We start from the raw sequence: 17,904 nt of genomic DNA, 5'->3' as shown, positions 1-17,904 counted from the left end.
TTGCAGCAATTACATATGATCAATCGAAAAATGTAGCAAAATTAAATCAGAAAATTCAGCAAAATTACAAAAATGAAATGAAAATTGATGAAAATCAAAGAATGTGAATATGATTAATTAAATTACTTACAAAAAAAAATCGATTCGGTGAAAAATATCAAAGATCAAATTGTGAGAAAATATGATTGTTTCATTCAAAAAAAATTGGAATTTTCTCTCACTAATTTTCTCTCTCCTGAAAATGGGAAGAAAGTGGGGGATCCGTTGAAGGTGGCGAGATGGGAGAAATTGGGTTTGTAATTCTGTCTAATAATAACAACATGCACTTCATTACAATCATCTTTATTTTATTATTAATTTTAATTAATTAATTAATTAATTAAATTGGATTAATTATTTCTGAAAAAATAATTAATTAATTGGGTTGGATTCTGTATCTTTGTAAGACTGTAATTAAGAAAGTCTGTGCCTTTCATTTGATCAAGGCTATATATTGGTACTAAGTACGACTTTAAAAGTGGTGGACCCCACTTTAAATATCTCTTGGGATGGAGCCCAATACTTTATTATTATGATCACTACTACAGTTATGTGTCGAGAATAATCATAGTAGCTTTGTTATGGAGTGGTTAAGTTATTACGGAACAGAGGAAGTAATCAACAATCCAGACTATATTGAAAGAGTTTGTCACTGCAACAAGTGAAGTCAGTGAGCCTTGCAACAGCAAGCGAAGATCCGAAAATGGAAATCTAGACTGGAAAGATGGTTTCACCTCTTTTTTTGAGGGGAAACCTTAGCAAGAATATTATTTCATGTCAAGCTCCACTGAGTCTATGAGACCTTGCGGGAAAGTTTAAGACATAAGTTATGAACATTACGCGTGTCCCACCTCGCAACAAGATGGGCAAGCGTACTAACTTTATGAATAATAACTTTAACAAAGATTTAAAGATCAGGGCTAGAACAGGCAAAGTGGTCGTCTTCTACAACAGCAACTGAATTAAATCCTTAGTCCTATTGGTCTTTTGGCATGTTCAAACAAATGGGCTAAAACTTAGTTTAGGAAATGAAAAATTCAAAAGTGATAAAAAGCATACGGAGTACATCATAACTATTGCTGATTGATTAAAACTAATTCACAGTAAATACTACTTTATTGTACATTGTGTTACAAATTCATAATTTCTCCGTTTTTTTTTTACTAGAATTATTTCATTTATCACCCTTGTCAATACGTAAATTTAACTATCAATACCTTTAATACACGTAAAAAAAATATAACAAATAGATTTAATAATGGGTATTCATAAATGGTGAATACAAAGAAAAGAGAAGGGATAGGGGATGGAGGTTGGACGAGACGGCTTCGCAAACTCTGTATCATTGTCGTCAGATTGTTGCAGACACTGTGGAGGGTGAATTGGTAATTCGATTAACAATCTCCAAACGGCGGAGCAGTTTTTGGAAATAGCTACACCAATCCTACATGAATTGTCGAAAAATACTCTGTATAAATTCTTCCATTTAGCAGTACATCTGAAAAATTTCCCCTGAGCTTCACATGATCAGAACCAATACAATTATAGCATAGGTTAGCTCCCACTGACATTTTCCGCTTCAACAATGTTAACTCTTCAACAGTCCAACCCCAAAAAAACATTTAATGATACTTATACTACACAAAATTCTTTCTAAGACCTTATGAAACTACTATCTCACAAGCCAAAATTGTAGTTTCAGGAATGATTGAACGCATATCTACAGCATATAATCGTGCGACAAAATTGTTACATGTAAATCGAGATTACATTAAAAAGAATGCAGTAAATTGGAACTTGGGTTCCATGTCAACAAGGAATAGATACATCTTTAGATGGTACCATTTAATCCACTCTTTGCCCTCCTCTTTTGCAAGTTTGCATCATAATGTGCAAAAGCAGCATCCAAAGCCTGCATGCAAATAAGTTGACACAATCAAAAAACAAATTACAAGAATTATTCAGATTCAAGAATTCTCCATCCAGCTTTTTTTCAAGTATATTCAACAACATATAATAGAATATGATTCACATCATATAAACATAGTAATCATCAGAAGACCACAAGTAGTACATCATGTGTTCAGGTTGTTGGATGTAAAGTATTAATGGGATGTAGAGTATTAATCTGTAAAATTTCAGGAATTCTCAGTGCTAGCCTGATGGGCAATGGTTTGGTGCCAATTGTGTCATTGTAGCCTTTATCTTCTCCAAATAACAGGTATAAGTTTCCTTTACATAGTAGTATGTGAACATAATTTCAGAAAAGGATAACCATAAACAGAACTTCAAAATGGATCTATCTAGCCTAAAACCATTCATTGCCATTCTGTATCATAATGTGCAATAGCAGCACCTATGGTTTGCATGTGACATGTTGCCCTCCTTAGAATGCTCTGTGCACGGACACGCGTGTGTCTCCACAGAAACTATATCATGCAATAACAGGAGTATGACAAGCAAATTGGACTAAACTCTGTGTGTGTGTGTCTCTCCTCAGAAACTATATCATCTAATAATAAGAGTACGACAAGCAAATTGAACTAACCTGGACCATTGGCTGAACTAGAAGTGAGATTTGATGTCTGAGATCCGACGGCACAGACTCCTTAATTTGCTGCAAATAGCGGCAAAAGTTATGTAAAGATTAAATCCACTATTTGCTTGAAATTAAATAACGAAAGTCAGGGATCAATTCACATGCAAATAATGGCTCAATCTAGCAATCTCCCCAAACAGGCAACGGGGTCCCATCATCAGAGCCGCTCTTTACTTTATTGTTGCAAAGTAGTAAGCAATAATGGGGATATGCATCAACTATGTAACCACCATTGGTAAGAGACCTCAAGCACTAAAATGAAGGTCCACGGAAACAGAAGATCATATGTCAAGATGACATTGCCCATAGCTCAATCAATCACCATATAGTTTTTCAAAAAACCAAAGATCAGTACCAATTCAATCAACTGAAAATGCAGACACTAATACACTATAGCTACTATATCTCAAGTTTATTACCCCTTCCCCAGAGTTTTCAATATTTGGACACAAAGTTAATATTAATAAGTTATATTACAAGTTAGCTAGGTACTTTTACCATAACTTAGCTAGGTACTTTTACCATAACTTAGCTAGGTACATATACAATGATTCAAATATTTCCGATTAATGTATTTGTTTGATTACTTGATTCTACTATCTTTATACAAAAAAATTTCTCATGGAGTCACAGGCATTTCAGAAACTATGGGTTTAGGTTGTGTACATCAGAATCATCCAAATTCCAATAGTATATCCCTCTTAAAGAGTACAAGGATAACTAGTTTGGAGTAATAATAATAATAATAATAATAATAATAAAAAAAAAAAAAAAACCTTGTTAGTAAGCAAAAGATACGTAAATGTTATTGTTTAGTAGCAAAATATAAATGAGTACTTTATTTCTTGTCTGTATATTGAAATGATAAAAAAAAAAAAAAAAATTGTAAAATCTCATTTTTCTAACCAATCAACAAACCAGTCGTTATAATGAGGAAAAATCATCAGCTTCTAAGCATCAATACAAGGGGCAGGGGCACTTTAGGTAGTACCGTAGTAGCATTAATAAGATAGATACTCATAGGGTAAGCATCATATGTAGAGGCCGTAGAGCAAATAAGACAGCGTAAAGGCAAGCGACTGCTGAATATTTCTTTAGCTTTTAGATTAATAATTGAGAGAGAATCAAGCCTCATAAAATCTTCAATATTTTAAACCTGTGTTTTCCAGATTATACCACCTTCTTCTTCACTTAGATTCTACATTGACGGTGTCTAAGCTATGTGGATTTTTAGCATCAACAGCTCCCCGCCCCCCCCCCCCCCCCCCCAAAAAAAAAAAAAAAAAAAAAAACCAACACCAAAGCTTTATTCCCAAAAGGATGGGGTACACTCTATGAACCAAGAATCTATCTCATCTTCTCATGTGGTCATTGACAAAGACCCTCTTCCTCCATTCAGTTTTATGCAATTCTACATGCTCTTGCAAATACACTTTCTTCATATCTTTTCTAATCCCCCCAAAGTCATTTTTGGTTTCCCCCTGCTTCCTTAGAAATCTCCAATCATCCCAACCCTCCAACTTGACATCTTACATCCCCAAACCAATGCAGACATGGTAGTCTATTCTCCCTTATAATATTCTTATCAGCTTTCCTCCAAACATCAAAAGTCTTCATTTTAATCCCAAAAGGTGTCCCCACACATCCATCTCAACATATTGCTACACCCTTCTTAGAATGCTCCTTAAATGCCCAACATCTGACTTGTATAAAAAACTAATAATGCCTCAGTCTAATTGTTGGTTATCCTGTTAAATTTTCCTCTTAATCATAGTGGTGTTTCATTATCACACAATTATTAAGTTGGCACTCTCCATCTGAGTCAACCAGACTTGTGTAAAATCGATCCAAGGTACTTAAAACATCACAAATGAGGTAGCTCTTTACCTCAGTTCTTCCCCCACCCTCACCCTCACCCCATCCCACCAATACAAAGATGACACTCCATGTACCTAGTTTTACCCTGACCTAACCTAGCCTTAAATCGTCAAGACTCTAAACTGTGTCTCCATCGCTTCAGCTTAGCATTACCATAGCTCATCTAACAATACGATAATATTATTGTATTGATGAACAATAGAAATCATTAATCAATTCAGCTCAATTTATTTTGAAAGCATTAATACAACTTATACAGAGTTCTATAATAAGCATTAAAACTCTAACTCGTTGACTTTGAGCCTGCTCTGGTTCATAAATAACTCTAGCTCTGGAAAGGTGGTTTGAACGTAAACAAGAAATCAGAAGTAATGGTAGAAAGCAAAAGGCGAGAAGGATTTGTCACCTGTAGCTTTGGATATATCTGAGCCATCGCGTCTTTCAATCTATCAACCTGTAATAGAAACAAGAGAAGCAATCTCAGCTTTACCATAATAAAATGACACTTTTTAACACCAATCCAATCTCATGCAGGAACTCATTATTTCAGTTTAAAACTGTACATATACAATAACAATGATCCTTGCCAAATTCCAGTTTGTCAGTTCCATTCCTGGATTTCAAGAGATCAAGTTCTATCCTGCCTCGTTCATAACCAATTAAAAGCCCACATAACAAGGAAAATTCGCATATATGTCAAACTGGGACTAGGAAAAGAAAGAACCTTATCCAGTAGTAAGAGAAAATAGAATAAGATAAGCTCCCTTAGTTCTGAAAATATCTTTTCTGGTTAAAATTAATAATTTTGGTCTGGATCTAGAAATAGAGCAATTCTTATAAGACACATGACAAGCTGCAAACATGTGCAATATTATATCAACTGCTAAGTGCAATTATGCCTTGATCCTCTCAGTATTATAAGCAATTCATACACCACAATTGTCTGTAAGCTAAGGGCAGCCAGACATAGTAATCCAGTAAGAAAAAGCAGAGATGTTCTCCATTAACATAAATTAGCCTTTGAGTTCTTCAGAAATTGTTAAGAGTTTCAAGTAGGTAATAGTTATAATATCAAGTAGCTCTATGAATCAGTAATTGCAAGATAGTATACCTTTACAGAAAGATGTTCTGTTGTAATTGGATATGACGACCAGAAGTGCTTTAGCAGCTCCTGAATGGATGTCCAATGCTGAAAAGAATGGTGATGCAAATAGTAGCGTAAACACCAATAAAAAAAATCCAGAACCCAAATATGCCACATAAACACATAAAGACCATGATTATAATTACAATGATACATGAAGATTGACAAGCAAATTATCTTTTTTGATTGAAACCAACCAAGTTAGAATAATTGCTTTACCTGACCATTAAAAAATGTTATAAAATAAAGCAACCCACCAAGCTCATAACCTACTTAATTTCTTATGACTACTCAGAATATAGATGTATATCACAAAGTATAAAAAAGCTAAAGGTGCATTGAAGCGAAAAGGGATCTGCAGCGCCTAGGTGCGCCTCAGGCGCGCCTTAGTGTGCCTCTTTGAAGTGAGGTGCACTGTATGGCCAGTTAAAAAAAAGTGGCTGAAGTTTGGTTCAGGTGCGCCTCGGTTGCGCCTAACCAAAATCGCCTCGCCTAGACCGTATTAAGCGCATACCCCTCATTGCCTTGCGCCTCAGCGCCTAAGGCACGCTTTTTAAGACACTGTATATCACAATCACATGACTTAACTCTCCTCCAAGCAAATACCCATATACAGTTAACATTTTGCTAGGAACTGACATGGCTTACAGCACTAACAATGGTGGAAAATAAGAAGAAAACGTTGATTAAAGTATTATGATGAGAATTACAGCAGTGCAAATGGTAATTCCACTTTCGAGAGGTGGATTCTCTCCTAATATGAGTTTTTGAGAGGCTCACTCTATCCCAATGACAAACCCACTCAATATTCAACATATGCTTATTCGGTTATTCTTCCTAATGAGGCCTATTTGTAGAAAATTCCTCCTAACAAACCTCTAGATTATTCCCCAAGTTACTAATAATAGACTGTGACTAACATGCCCTTCCCCCAAATATTAATTCCTTGCACATTTAACAGTATATATCCATATCGGTCCCCTTCTGGTGTCCTACCTTTCCTTGCAACCAAGACAAAACTTGGTGGCATAAATGTGTTTGGTTGGTGGATAAGAAACAAGAAAATGAAGGCAGATGAAAGAAGAGAGAGGATGCGGGAAAAAGAGAGTCACACAGCTGATGGTCCACTAGCCAGAATACCGACTCTCATTGAAATTTGTGTATGAGGAGCAGCTAGACATTTTAATTATCTTACTAAGGTGATTCCCAAATTTTTTGGTTAAGTATACTCACAAAATCGACGACTTAAAAGGTGTTTTATGACAAAATCCTGCAAAGGTCAACCATTTTTAGCATAACATAGATATGAACTTAGTAAATGGTCTACAAAGCTATAGAGGGCTCAGTAATAATAATCCAAACAGATAGATTTTATTTATATAAATAAAAAAGGGGATATAAATGAGTAGTGAAGGTAGAGGATAAACCTTTTGAGACCTGCTATCTAGGGTCTCCCAGAAAATCATTGACTGCCAATGTTTCCTATTAAGACTTTACATTCATATCTCCACTGAGCACTAAGTTGGAAATGTTCTAATTTTCTCAACCTAGAAACCCCATTAGTTCCCTAAAAAAAAGCAACATGAATATCTGAATTTGTATAAGGTACAAGTCATTCAGCACTATAGATGTTTAATAATAGCATCACAAGAGAATTGAACAATGCAGATACATCATGATTGATAGCCTAAACTCATGCAATTTACCAATAAACAAGCAAAAGATTATTAATAGGGGATTTTTTATATTTTTTTATTTTTTTTTCAATTCCTTAGATGCAGCATATGGTCACATATTCTCGCAGACATGTAAAATATTATTAAGCCAAAAAGGAAATTTGCTTACATTTAACAAATCCTCCTTCGTCTTGCTGGGCAATCTATCCAGAACAGTTTCCCGATTATTTCCCCCAAGATTATACTTTGTACTAGATATACTATGGGTCAAACTGGCTAAAACCTGAGCAAGAGTAATAATACATCAAAAGTTCGTACGTGAACAGAAAAAACTATCCTTTCAAAAGCAGATGAAACAATGAGGAAAAACTACTGTAGATACACACACCTTAAAAGCAACTTCAGCTTTAATGATTGATGTCTGAAGTCCCACAGACTTGATATCAGACATGGATTCCCTCAAAGAACTATAAGCTTCCTGCGTGTTAATGTGGCAATTCACATGTCTAGCTCCAACAGCAGTGTCTCCCAGGGAATTCAGTGCATTGGCTTGTTGTGAATAGAAATAATCTCTAGGGTCCTGAAACAATATAAGAGATGATGGAGATTCAATTTATTTAAACATCTGATGTTGAAGATGATGGAGATGCAGTTTATTTAAACATCTGATGTTGAAGATGATGGAGATGATGCAAATAAGCAAACCTTGATGCAAAGCGGAGCCACAGGGGGTTCACGAGGTGCTTGCAGATCCTCAATTTCTGTCATTCTACAAACTCTATTCAGTCGCTCTTGGTTATCGTTCATTTCGGTTGTATCATTGGCCAGCTCTACTGCAAACATCCATTTCCAGCTTAGATTGAGGGGAAGAAGAATATAATGGACAGTTTATACATTGAAATTGGAAGATGAAAAGCTCACTAACCTTTTTTCATCCGAGCAAGTGCCTCCGCTACAATTCGAGTGTCCCCAATCACCACATCTAGCATAAGTTCAACAATACAACGGGAAAAAGGTTATAAGCCTCAATTTTAGAGCAAAATTAGAGTTCTGCAGATTTTTACAGTTAGCTGGTCAGATCTTAGAAATTTGGAAGCCACTAACCTAGAGCTCTTCCCTCAAGAACAACAGCAGCATGTCGATTGAGATCCTGCGACAAGTTCCTCTTGTATTGGTCATAATGTGTCTGGGACTCTGCAACTTCTTTATTTCCATCTCGAGGATTTCCATGATCCTATTTAATAAAAAGAGAAAAAGGGTAAGGAAATTCTAGTATAAACAACTTTATTTTGTGGCAAAATAAGAAAGATGCCTTCAGGTGCTTCCATAAAAATACAGAATTTAGGATATGTAGGCAATGGGTCCAAATTAGGATATATGTGAAGCTTAAAGAACAAGAGCAGAACTACTAAGGTGTACAATAATACTCAATATACCGGAAGGTGAGTGTAATCATCCCCTTGATCAGCTTCCATGTCTAATGTTGGATCAACCTTTCTTATCTGCACATTTCATTGCCACAATTAGCGTCGAAACAGAGCTTATTTATGGAAGCATAAAGGAGCGAACAAAAGAGAATATATCCTCTCAAGACCACCTTTCTACGAGCTTCACTTGCTAGTATATAATCCTGCTTTAGAAAAACAGCAAGCTGCTCATCTTCAGCAGCTTCTGCTGCAGCAGCTATGGCATTCTTGGTGCTGTGAAGATATTCTGCTCTGCAGTATTTGGTCCAAAAGTCTTTCTCGGACATCTGATATTTAGGACAATAAATTGTACAAATTCAATTTATTTATACATTTAAAAGAGCAAATAACAAGTGCACAAAAAGTTTCGGGAAAATAAGAAAACCTACCCTTTTTGGCACATAAGTCAGAAAAGCCTGATGAACTGCTGGCTTCTCAGCAAAAATCTGACAAATTTCACAATAGATATACATTACCTTAACAGAAAAATCCACCAAGAACAAAAGTTACAGCTAATAAGGATGAAGGTTATACAACAGTCATGAGAAGAAAAACAGTTGAAAAAGAGATGCTCGCTGGACTAATACTATTCAATTATAAACTCGCCTCCAACAGATACAGAAGGGGAGTAAGGTCAAAATACGCCAAAATTGTTACAGGTATGACAAACGCCAATTCTATATAATATTGTAACAGTGGAAACCTGAACCCCCCCCCCCCCCTATGAGCTCAACTCAGTCAAAGCCTGGTCTAAGGTTGATTTAATTGAAACCAATCCTAATTCTAGTAAGTCCAAGCTCAGGTTGGCTTGCCCTAAATCATTTTTCTTAATCATGAAGCCATGGAAAATTATTTGTAAGAAAATGTCTTTTTTGGGAATAAATTAGCATATAATATCCATAATTAATTCAAAACTTGAACCAAACATGATTATATTATGCATAAAAAAATGATTATATTAGTTATTTAAAGAAGATATTTTTACATAACTAAAAAATCTTTTCTTTAAATAATAGTTCAAACTTCAAAATGATTTGGTGATTATTTTTTATTGAGAAATTGCCATATTCGGATATAGTTTTAGAAGCGATAAATGATTTTGTCTAGGGTACTATTGTTTGTTTAGCGACATAATTTTTTCGCTCAAGGGGACTTTAAATAATTAGAGAGGGGGTAAGAACAAAGTACAGATATGGACCCTTTACTAGACACTAGCCTTAAACTACCAAGATAAAATTGAGTAATCAACCTAAGAAGTGTCTATGTGCAATTTAACTGGTTGTCTTGTTTATATCTTGTTTTCTTCTAGGACGGATTCGAGAAACTCAAGTACCATTGTAAATCTTGCGATAGAAGGAAAATGAACATCAATAAATAAATAAATAAATAAATAAATAAAAGGCAAAGATCTCACTGCATGAATATGAAATAAAATAAGCCAGGAAAGTCCAATGTAAAGAAATCTTGGTTATTTGTATTCCAAAGTGTAATCAAGCAAAGAATAAGACGAATGAGGTAATACCTGATGAATGATTTCTGGTGTCAAGTTAAAGGTAACTTTATTTGTCTGAGAGGCAAAACAAGAAGAGAGAATTAACACATTGTTAAAAACAATAGTCTTAACAAGCAACAAAAAAGATAACAGAAGAACTAGTCAATGCATCATGCATGAGCAGTAAAAGGTATTATAACACTAAGCACTTTTTATAACATCCCACTTACAATCTTTTATTCGCAAAACCCAGATCTAGTAGATTAAGAAGGCAGCTACTCTGTAGGTTTTAAAGAATTTCAGAAAATTTTGGCATCATACTTTCTGCATTATGGACAGATAACAAGGTAACAATTTACTTCACTAGTTTAAACAAATTTCATTCCACAATCACAGCAATAGAATCTAGTCATCTCATAAAGCACGATAAGGTGTCACCATATAGTAATCAAGACCAATTCTGAAGTATAAGCCTTTCCGTAATATAGCATCTCGGAACAGGATGGTGTCATACTTACAAACTATTCTAGTTAAGTTTGGCTTTAGAAATAAGAAAATGAGCAGAGAGTTGCAACTTCACAATCACGACAGAAGACCGTCTAAAATGCACATAATATAAACACCTATGAAGTTCTCTGCAGTAAAATAAGTTTAAGAACATATTTCTTGACATCCAGAAGTACAATTTTTTATGACAATTATTTGCCTGAACATGGAAATAAATGATTCTCTAACATTCAATTCCCAAACTCAAGTTCTCTGCCACATAAAAAATGCACTAGGAATACAATGAACAACTGCTTCACTCAAAAAAGGACAACAATGTGTCTCCAGTAACTCCAAAATATTGTAGACAATGAAACCGTGAAGAATGATTGATTTTTCTATTGAGATAGAAAGATAGATAGTGATGCTCAGAAGTCAGAAATCATATCTATGGGTGAAGATGTGGTTGGCCTAGTCATGAGCTACAAAATCAGTTTGATCAAAATTCATCCAAAGGTCCACTTGAAATTAAATGAGTTCAGCTGAAAACAGCTAAGCTCTTCTAAAAATGATCATGAGAAAGCTCAAGCATAAGAATTAAAGAGAATATCTCACACAAAACCCTACTAAACCAGAGAAAAAAAAAATATATAGGTACTTCTAGAAAAGCCCAGCATAGAGTCCATAACCTCAAATCAATAATATGTGGTTCACTGTCTTTGTGAATACAGAGGTTGCAAAGAGTCCCCCGCCCTCCCCCAAAATAGCGTGCACATACACACTCTGTACCAATTCAACAAATTCAGCACATTCAACAGCTTATTTAGGGAGTGAGTGAGAGAAAGAGATTTCACACAGTACCCGACCATCAGTTAGTGGCTTGATGTCTGATATCATAGCACTTTTAAATCCCACTCGCTGGGTTGAAGATAATCTTTTGTTTCCACCATCTAACAATTTCTGCAGAGTATCATCAACAAGAAAAAAAAGAAAAGTTATTATTTTTTATTTTACCATATAAATCATGTTCACTAAGAGAGTGAAGATATGGAAAAAGTACTAGCTATTTGTGATATCAAGAATAACTGATGAACATAGTCAAAATGACATATTCTGTTGAGTTACCTTTCTAGTTGCCCAAAACTCATCCTCTGTCAAAATTTTACCAATTACCAACTGTTTATGAAGTTTCATAAGCTCACTGCAAAAAATAACCAATATCCATATTCAATAAACCTTGTGGGAACAAAACATAAGAAAATGAGGTTCCGTTGCTCTCGTCATGGTAATTTCCTGAACCAACGGGCCTTCATGGCTCCGATCAGTACAAATGGAAATCCTTCGACATTTAAACACTGTTGGTCAGTTACCTGTCTTCTTGCAAAAGTTTTATTCGTCGCTCCATTTCTTCTGAACTTAATTGAGCAGGTCCTTCAGAATCCTTTTTGGGAACATCTGGGTGCTTCTCAAGGGCCTTGGCTGTTCACAATGTGTCATGCTAAATATCATCAGGACCAAAAACTTTAACCATACCCCTACATTTAAAAAAAAGGGATAGGAATTTCATGTCACAAAGTGAAGAATTACAAGCAACATCATTAATATTTAGGTCTTGGGAACTTGATTTGAGTATAATGTTGCACTAGTAGATTATGCTCTAGTAAGTTCTGGCAGAAAAATTGTAACCACACTAAATAAAAAAGGCAATCTTAACAGGGTAATAGTTATACAAAGGCCTTGTTTGGTAAAGTGATGATAGATGAGATTCTAGCTTTTTAAGAGCAATTAGATGATTTAACCACAAATCAGCTACTTTTAGAGTTTGAAAAATAGATGATTGAAAGAGTTTTTAGAGTTCAATAATCTAATTTGAAAAGGCTGCTCGACCAACTTTTTGTAAGAGTTGTTTTAGTAATTTCCTACAATAAGCTATTTTGGTCTATGGTGTTTGGTAAAATAGATGACTTAAAGAGCTAGTTAAAGCCACTAATGCGACCAACTAGTCAAACTAGATATGTCGGCCAGTTACCAGCTAATTATCAACCAGGGTGTAAACCCATGTCTCATAAGAAGTGGTGGAATTAATGATGCAACTAGTTGACATTGATTGGCTTAGAATGCATATGTTACATTTATACAATGAGTGTACCATAACAGGAAAAACTAGATAATCTAGCACATAAAAAATCTACTGATCAGGCAAAAAATCATTCTACAATCTATAGCATGACTAAAATTAAAAATTAGAATAAAGGTATAGCAAAAACCCCACAATTATATAGACTTCAAATGGCTGGAACACAGTGACAAGAGCACAATCAGAAAAAAAGATTGACATCAAATTGGCTCAAATGACCAAACAACAAATCCTTCCACAAAACTCCGTATCCTATACCCCGTGTCAAGCATAGATATTCTCATATAAATCTTTTATTCCCACTAACATCAGGACATCAACATAGACTAAGCAAAGATAGCTAAGAGAAAAATGCACTATGTTTAACACCAGCATTTCATCAATTTAGTATACACATGATAAATCTGAGAGTATCTAATGAACAGAAGACCTAGCAAAGTTCTACCTAGCAGCAAACTGTCCTGAATATTAGTATAGCTCAATAAGGGGGAAAAGACAACATAACCTAATTTGTCACTTGTGCTTCTTTGCAGATAGATATGTGCACACCAACTAGCGACTATTAGCTAGGTTCCAGAAAATAAAATAGCAGAAATTCATATCCCTACCTTATAAAAAGTGAGAAAATACTCTTATGAATAGTGCATGGACATTTATATCCCTAAAAATGTTCTTTTACATATTTACCCTTATTGAATTCAAAAGCCTTAAAATTGTCTCTTGAATCACCAAAATTGATTAATTATTTGTGTTTATTTCAATATTTAAAGCATTTTTTAGAGTTTAGACTCCATTTTTACACTCTCCATTTTTTACAAAATATGTGATTATATGATGACTTGTTTAATTTATTTAATTAGTCTCATCAATAAGTACTTAAAAATTACTATGCAAATAGATATAATAAAAATATATACCATGCAAATATGCATAAGGCATAAAGACCACCAATAATAATTCTCCTTAAAGGGCTAGCCATCTGCGCGCGTAAGAATCCCTAGTACATGTAAAAATCGATCTTGCATCACATTAATAAGTCACAAAGTCACTCTTTGCAATGTTGCACCAATCATGCGTGACATAGTTGGATTCACAAAGCAATAACAAACCTAAGTGGTGCTATAGATCAATTTTCAGCAAAATTCCTCAAAAGATAATGTCAGACACCGAAAAATATATAATTAATGTCATAGTTCAATTTTAACTTACTCACAAAATCCCGACACATATCTCTATCGCTGAAGTTCTCAAATTCAAATATATACCCTTCTGATCCTTCACCCTAGAAACAAAGATAACAACAAAATCAAATAAACAACTTTCAGTTACCAAGAGTAAATCAAACGATAAAGTTTCTGAGTTACATAGAACAACAGAGCCATTTTTATGCTGATAGGAAGAAGGCATGACTACTAGTTTAAGCTAATTGTATTAGCTGATTATTAAGTAGTAATAACTGAATTCAAACTCAAATTAAGGAGGTGTTTGGTTCACAAACTCTAGATGTGAGATAGGGGTTTAGAATGGTTTAAGCCTATATCATGTGTTTGATTGATGATTTTAAATCTTTTAAACCCATACTATAAAACCCCAAGGTTTGAGATTTAGAAATCTAGGGTGTGTGTGGGTGTGGGTGTGGGAGTGGGGTTGGGGTTGGCTCATACCAATACTTTCAAGTAACAAACCAATTCTAGAATTGAGCCAAAATCATGGTATTAAGAATTGAATTCCAAACCCATACTACATGAGTTTCATTCCTGATTCCAACCCCACACAACTCTAAGAAAACCAAACACCCTCTAAGAAGTAAGAACACCAATCAAATTATTTAAACAATAGATGGAAAAAACAGAACCTTCTTCAGCAAATTAAGTAGTGCCTGTTTACTTGATCCTTCTTTGGTGACTCTGTGAGCTGAATAAACAGGAAGGAAAACAATTAGTCAATCAAAGAGACATCCTTACAAAGCATAAGTCATCAAAGATATAAGATGATTGATTGCTAGAACCACGTTGAAATAACTATTACAATCTCTTACGTCGACAAAAAGATAATATGAAATCAAGTTCCAGCCTCCCAACTCACAAGGCCATGAGCCAAATATGACGTTAGCAGTAACAGATAATAGCCATCCAGTAGTGCTGTCTATTTACATGCTTTGCCATCAAACATATAAAAGAACCAGGATACAGGAGCTCAGAAATAGATAACAGGTTAGCTAATAAAATAGATAATAGACATTCTCCAAATTAGTTATTATATAGCTCTTGGATGCTGACCCTAAAAGGGCTCCACTGAGTGAATTTGAATAGCTAAATGGACCTTAAGAAATATTTCCTAGGCAAAGGTGGGTTTGAAAATATTTAAATGTGCATAAGAACAGCTTCATTAGCGGTTGGAGGTGCTTGGAACCTTGAACGGTTGAAAAATGCTGCTAGTTTGGGCCATTTGGCTGCTATAGAGGTCGGTGATGATCCTAGTAGCACCATCTTAGCAGAGACCCCAGAGACCGACAATCATCTTCTGTAACTTGTATCTACAGTCAAGCATGTATTTCTGGTAAATCGAGAGGTCATAGAATAAGACTTACTTCCTCCGTTCTTTTTTACTTGACCCGCTTTGACTTTTACACTATTCACCACCCCTTCTTTGACCATGTTTTGTGAATAATATGTAAGGAAAAACATATTTATGTTGATCATTTTGAATTGGTCTCAATAAGAACTATCATAATATATAACTTTTATATTTTTTAATTTTGGAGAATTAAAGTTATTAACCGTTAAAGTTTTGCATTGGCAAGCGTGATAAAAGAAACAGGTCAAGTAAAAAAGAACAGAGGAAGTACTAGTTACGATAGATCTTACCTTAATGATAAGAAGGAACGTCTAAAACATTTCATCGCCTTTTTAATATTGAAGGAGTTTGACGCTTTGTGCTTTAAAATCCTCGACAGTTGTAACCATGTGTTGAAAGTTTACTTACTATTAGCTATGAGCTTTTAGTGTTGCATATATAGGATACTAGGAAATAGGTTCTCTTAGCCCTTACAAAAAAAATATGCCCCAAAATAAAGTTCAACAAGCTCTAATGGTCTTAGTTACAAGCACAAATATCGCCAAAACTTGTCTTGAAAGCATGATTTACTAAATGTGCTTTTATGACCCCCTTACTAATCAAATCACTTTACTTAATGACCACATATAAGGAATGCAGAAATCAAGTGCTATTTCCAGCCTCCCTCACAAACCAACAATGGAAATTGATGAGGTTATGTAAAAATCACATGAATATTCAGTAAAAATAAATTGGGGGTATCCTCAATACATTTATTTTTTTTAATCATATCTATTTGAATCAATCTATGTCCCTGATTAATGTACAATAATTCCTTCATGATTTCATAGCAATTCCAACACTTCTAACTCCCATAGCCTTTGAGTATGAAAATCCCTGATTAATGTACAATAATTCCTTCATGATTTCATAGCAATTCCAACACTTCTAACTCCCATAGCCTTTGAGTATGAAAATCTACAGCTCTCTCTAATTGAACCCTAGGGAATTCAAGTTATCAAGAACTCAATTATTAACCTAAGAAACATTACATACACTGATACACATCGTACTCTCAACCTCACGACACTAAATACAGCCAGCCATTTCTTGCACACACTATCAAGGACAAATAAAAGTTAGAAGCAATATAGAACATATCAAAAACCCTCATCTTCATCGCACCCTACTCAGTTTGCGCGATTAACATATTAGCCCTACTAACCTCAATATTGCTTCTCATTTAATTACTACAGCTCATAAGAACCAAAACCCAATTCTCAAGCCCCCAATTAACATCAAGAATACCATTGGTACAACTAACTCTAGACGTAATCAATAACATAATGAACAGAATTCTGTCACAAAACTATTAATAAATCATTCACTCATTACTCAATCAAACAAAAACCAATTGTAGTACCTTTAATGGAATTGAAACGAACTCGAAGCTTCGTTCCAGAAGTGGGATCATTAGGGGCAAAAACAAACTCATCCATAGTCTGCAACAAGAAACAAAAACATTATACATTCAAAAATCAACCGATTACAAAACTTAAATTGGGAAAAAACCCAGAAAAATTATGAATTTGAATACCATCTTCAAGACACCAGGGTTTCCGGGGGCCTTCGGAGAAACCTTATACTTTGCACGCTTCACCAACATCTCACCACCAGACCCCATTTTTGATTCAATTCGATCAAAAAAAAAAAATTCAATTAGTTTGAAACCCTTCGAATTTCAATTGGGTAATGTATAGTTTTATCAAATCAAAAAAAATCAATTGAATTAAAATATAATGAAAATGGAGAATTTGGGTGGAAAATTCGGTCAGAAATCATGAATATCGGTAATCTATTCTAAATTGAGCAGTTTCATGTGTAAAATACAGTTCTCTTAATAGAGAGTGTGTGTGTGTGTTTTTGCAGTTGTTTTAAGCTAGCGTTTGCAAAAAGGCTAGAAATAATTGGAGATTTTGGTTACTTTTTCAAAGGAAGGAAACTACTTGCTTAGGAAAATTCTAGAATGGTTCCTTAAAAGAAAAACCGTCATAAATTATACTCCGTAATTTTTAATCTCAATTACGAGTATTAATTTATTAGAAATGATTTGTTTTAGGAATACCTTGAATATGATTGGATTATCTGGTTTTTATGTACGAATAGAGACACCTATGCTGACCTTGAAAATGGATCGATATAATATAACCCTTTCTAATGCCTAAGTCATCGTGCTAGAGAGAAGATGTGTGTTCGATCTAGGCCTCTTAGTGTACATGTGTAGTGTGAAAATGTGAAATGGCGTAACTTTCTAGTTCCTTTTAGAGCGAGGGAACCTAGCTATGACTGTAATGGTTTATATATTTGTGAAGGAAAATCACAAGAATTGAAGATGAGGTTGATTTGTAGGTATTTGTGAAAGGAAAACATA

The 17,904-nt window shown here is 34.6% G+C and overlaps 1 protein-coding gene across 2 annotated transcripts; it reads right to left on the bottom strand.

The window, feature by feature from the left end:
- Positions 1–1,492: 1,492 nt before the first annotated feature.
- LOC145558235 (general transcription and DNA repair factor IIH subunit TFB1-1-like) lies at positions 1,493–17,412 on the bottom strand. Of its 2 annotated transcripts, none has more exons than XM_081619393.1 (20): positions 17,071–17,412; positions 16,897–16,975; positions 14,773–14,831; positions 14,127–14,199; positions 12,151–12,259; positions 11,906–11,981; positions 11,642–11,740; positions 10,325–10,369; positions 9,192–9,248; positions 8,934–9,089; positions 8,773–8,838; positions 8,441–8,570; positions 8,262–8,318; positions 8,042–8,169; positions 7,725–7,916; positions 7,506–7,619; positions 5,628–5,705; positions 4,923–4,970; positions 2,588–2,656; positions 1,493–1,951 (listed from the first exon to the last, which is right to left on the bottom strand). In XM_081619393.1, exons 1-20 carry the CDS (start codon positions 17,155–17,157, stop codon positions 1,871–1,873), a joined length of 1,803 nt encoding a protein of 600 aa, XP_081475519.1. In that variant the 5' UTR covers positions 17,158–17,412; the 3' UTR covers positions 1,493–1,870. The 2 variants fall into 2 exon arrangements, with proteins under 2 accessions (XP_081475519.1, XP_081475520.1); XM_081619394.1 differs by having other exon boundaries at positions 8,042–8,166.
- Positions 17,413–17,904: the final 492 nt, after the last annotated feature.

Source organism: Chenopodium album, chromosome 9, assembly GCF_948465745.1.
Source record: "Chenopodium album chromosome 9, dcCheAlbu1.1, whole genome shotgun sequence".
Classification (NCBI taxonomy): domain Eukaryota; kingdom Viridiplantae; phylum Streptophyta; class Magnoliopsida; order Caryophyllales; family Amaranthaceae; genus Chenopodium; species Chenopodium album.
The sequence above is the reverse complement of the archived record's forward strand: the minus strand, read 5'-3'. Positions and strand labels throughout refer to the sequence as shown.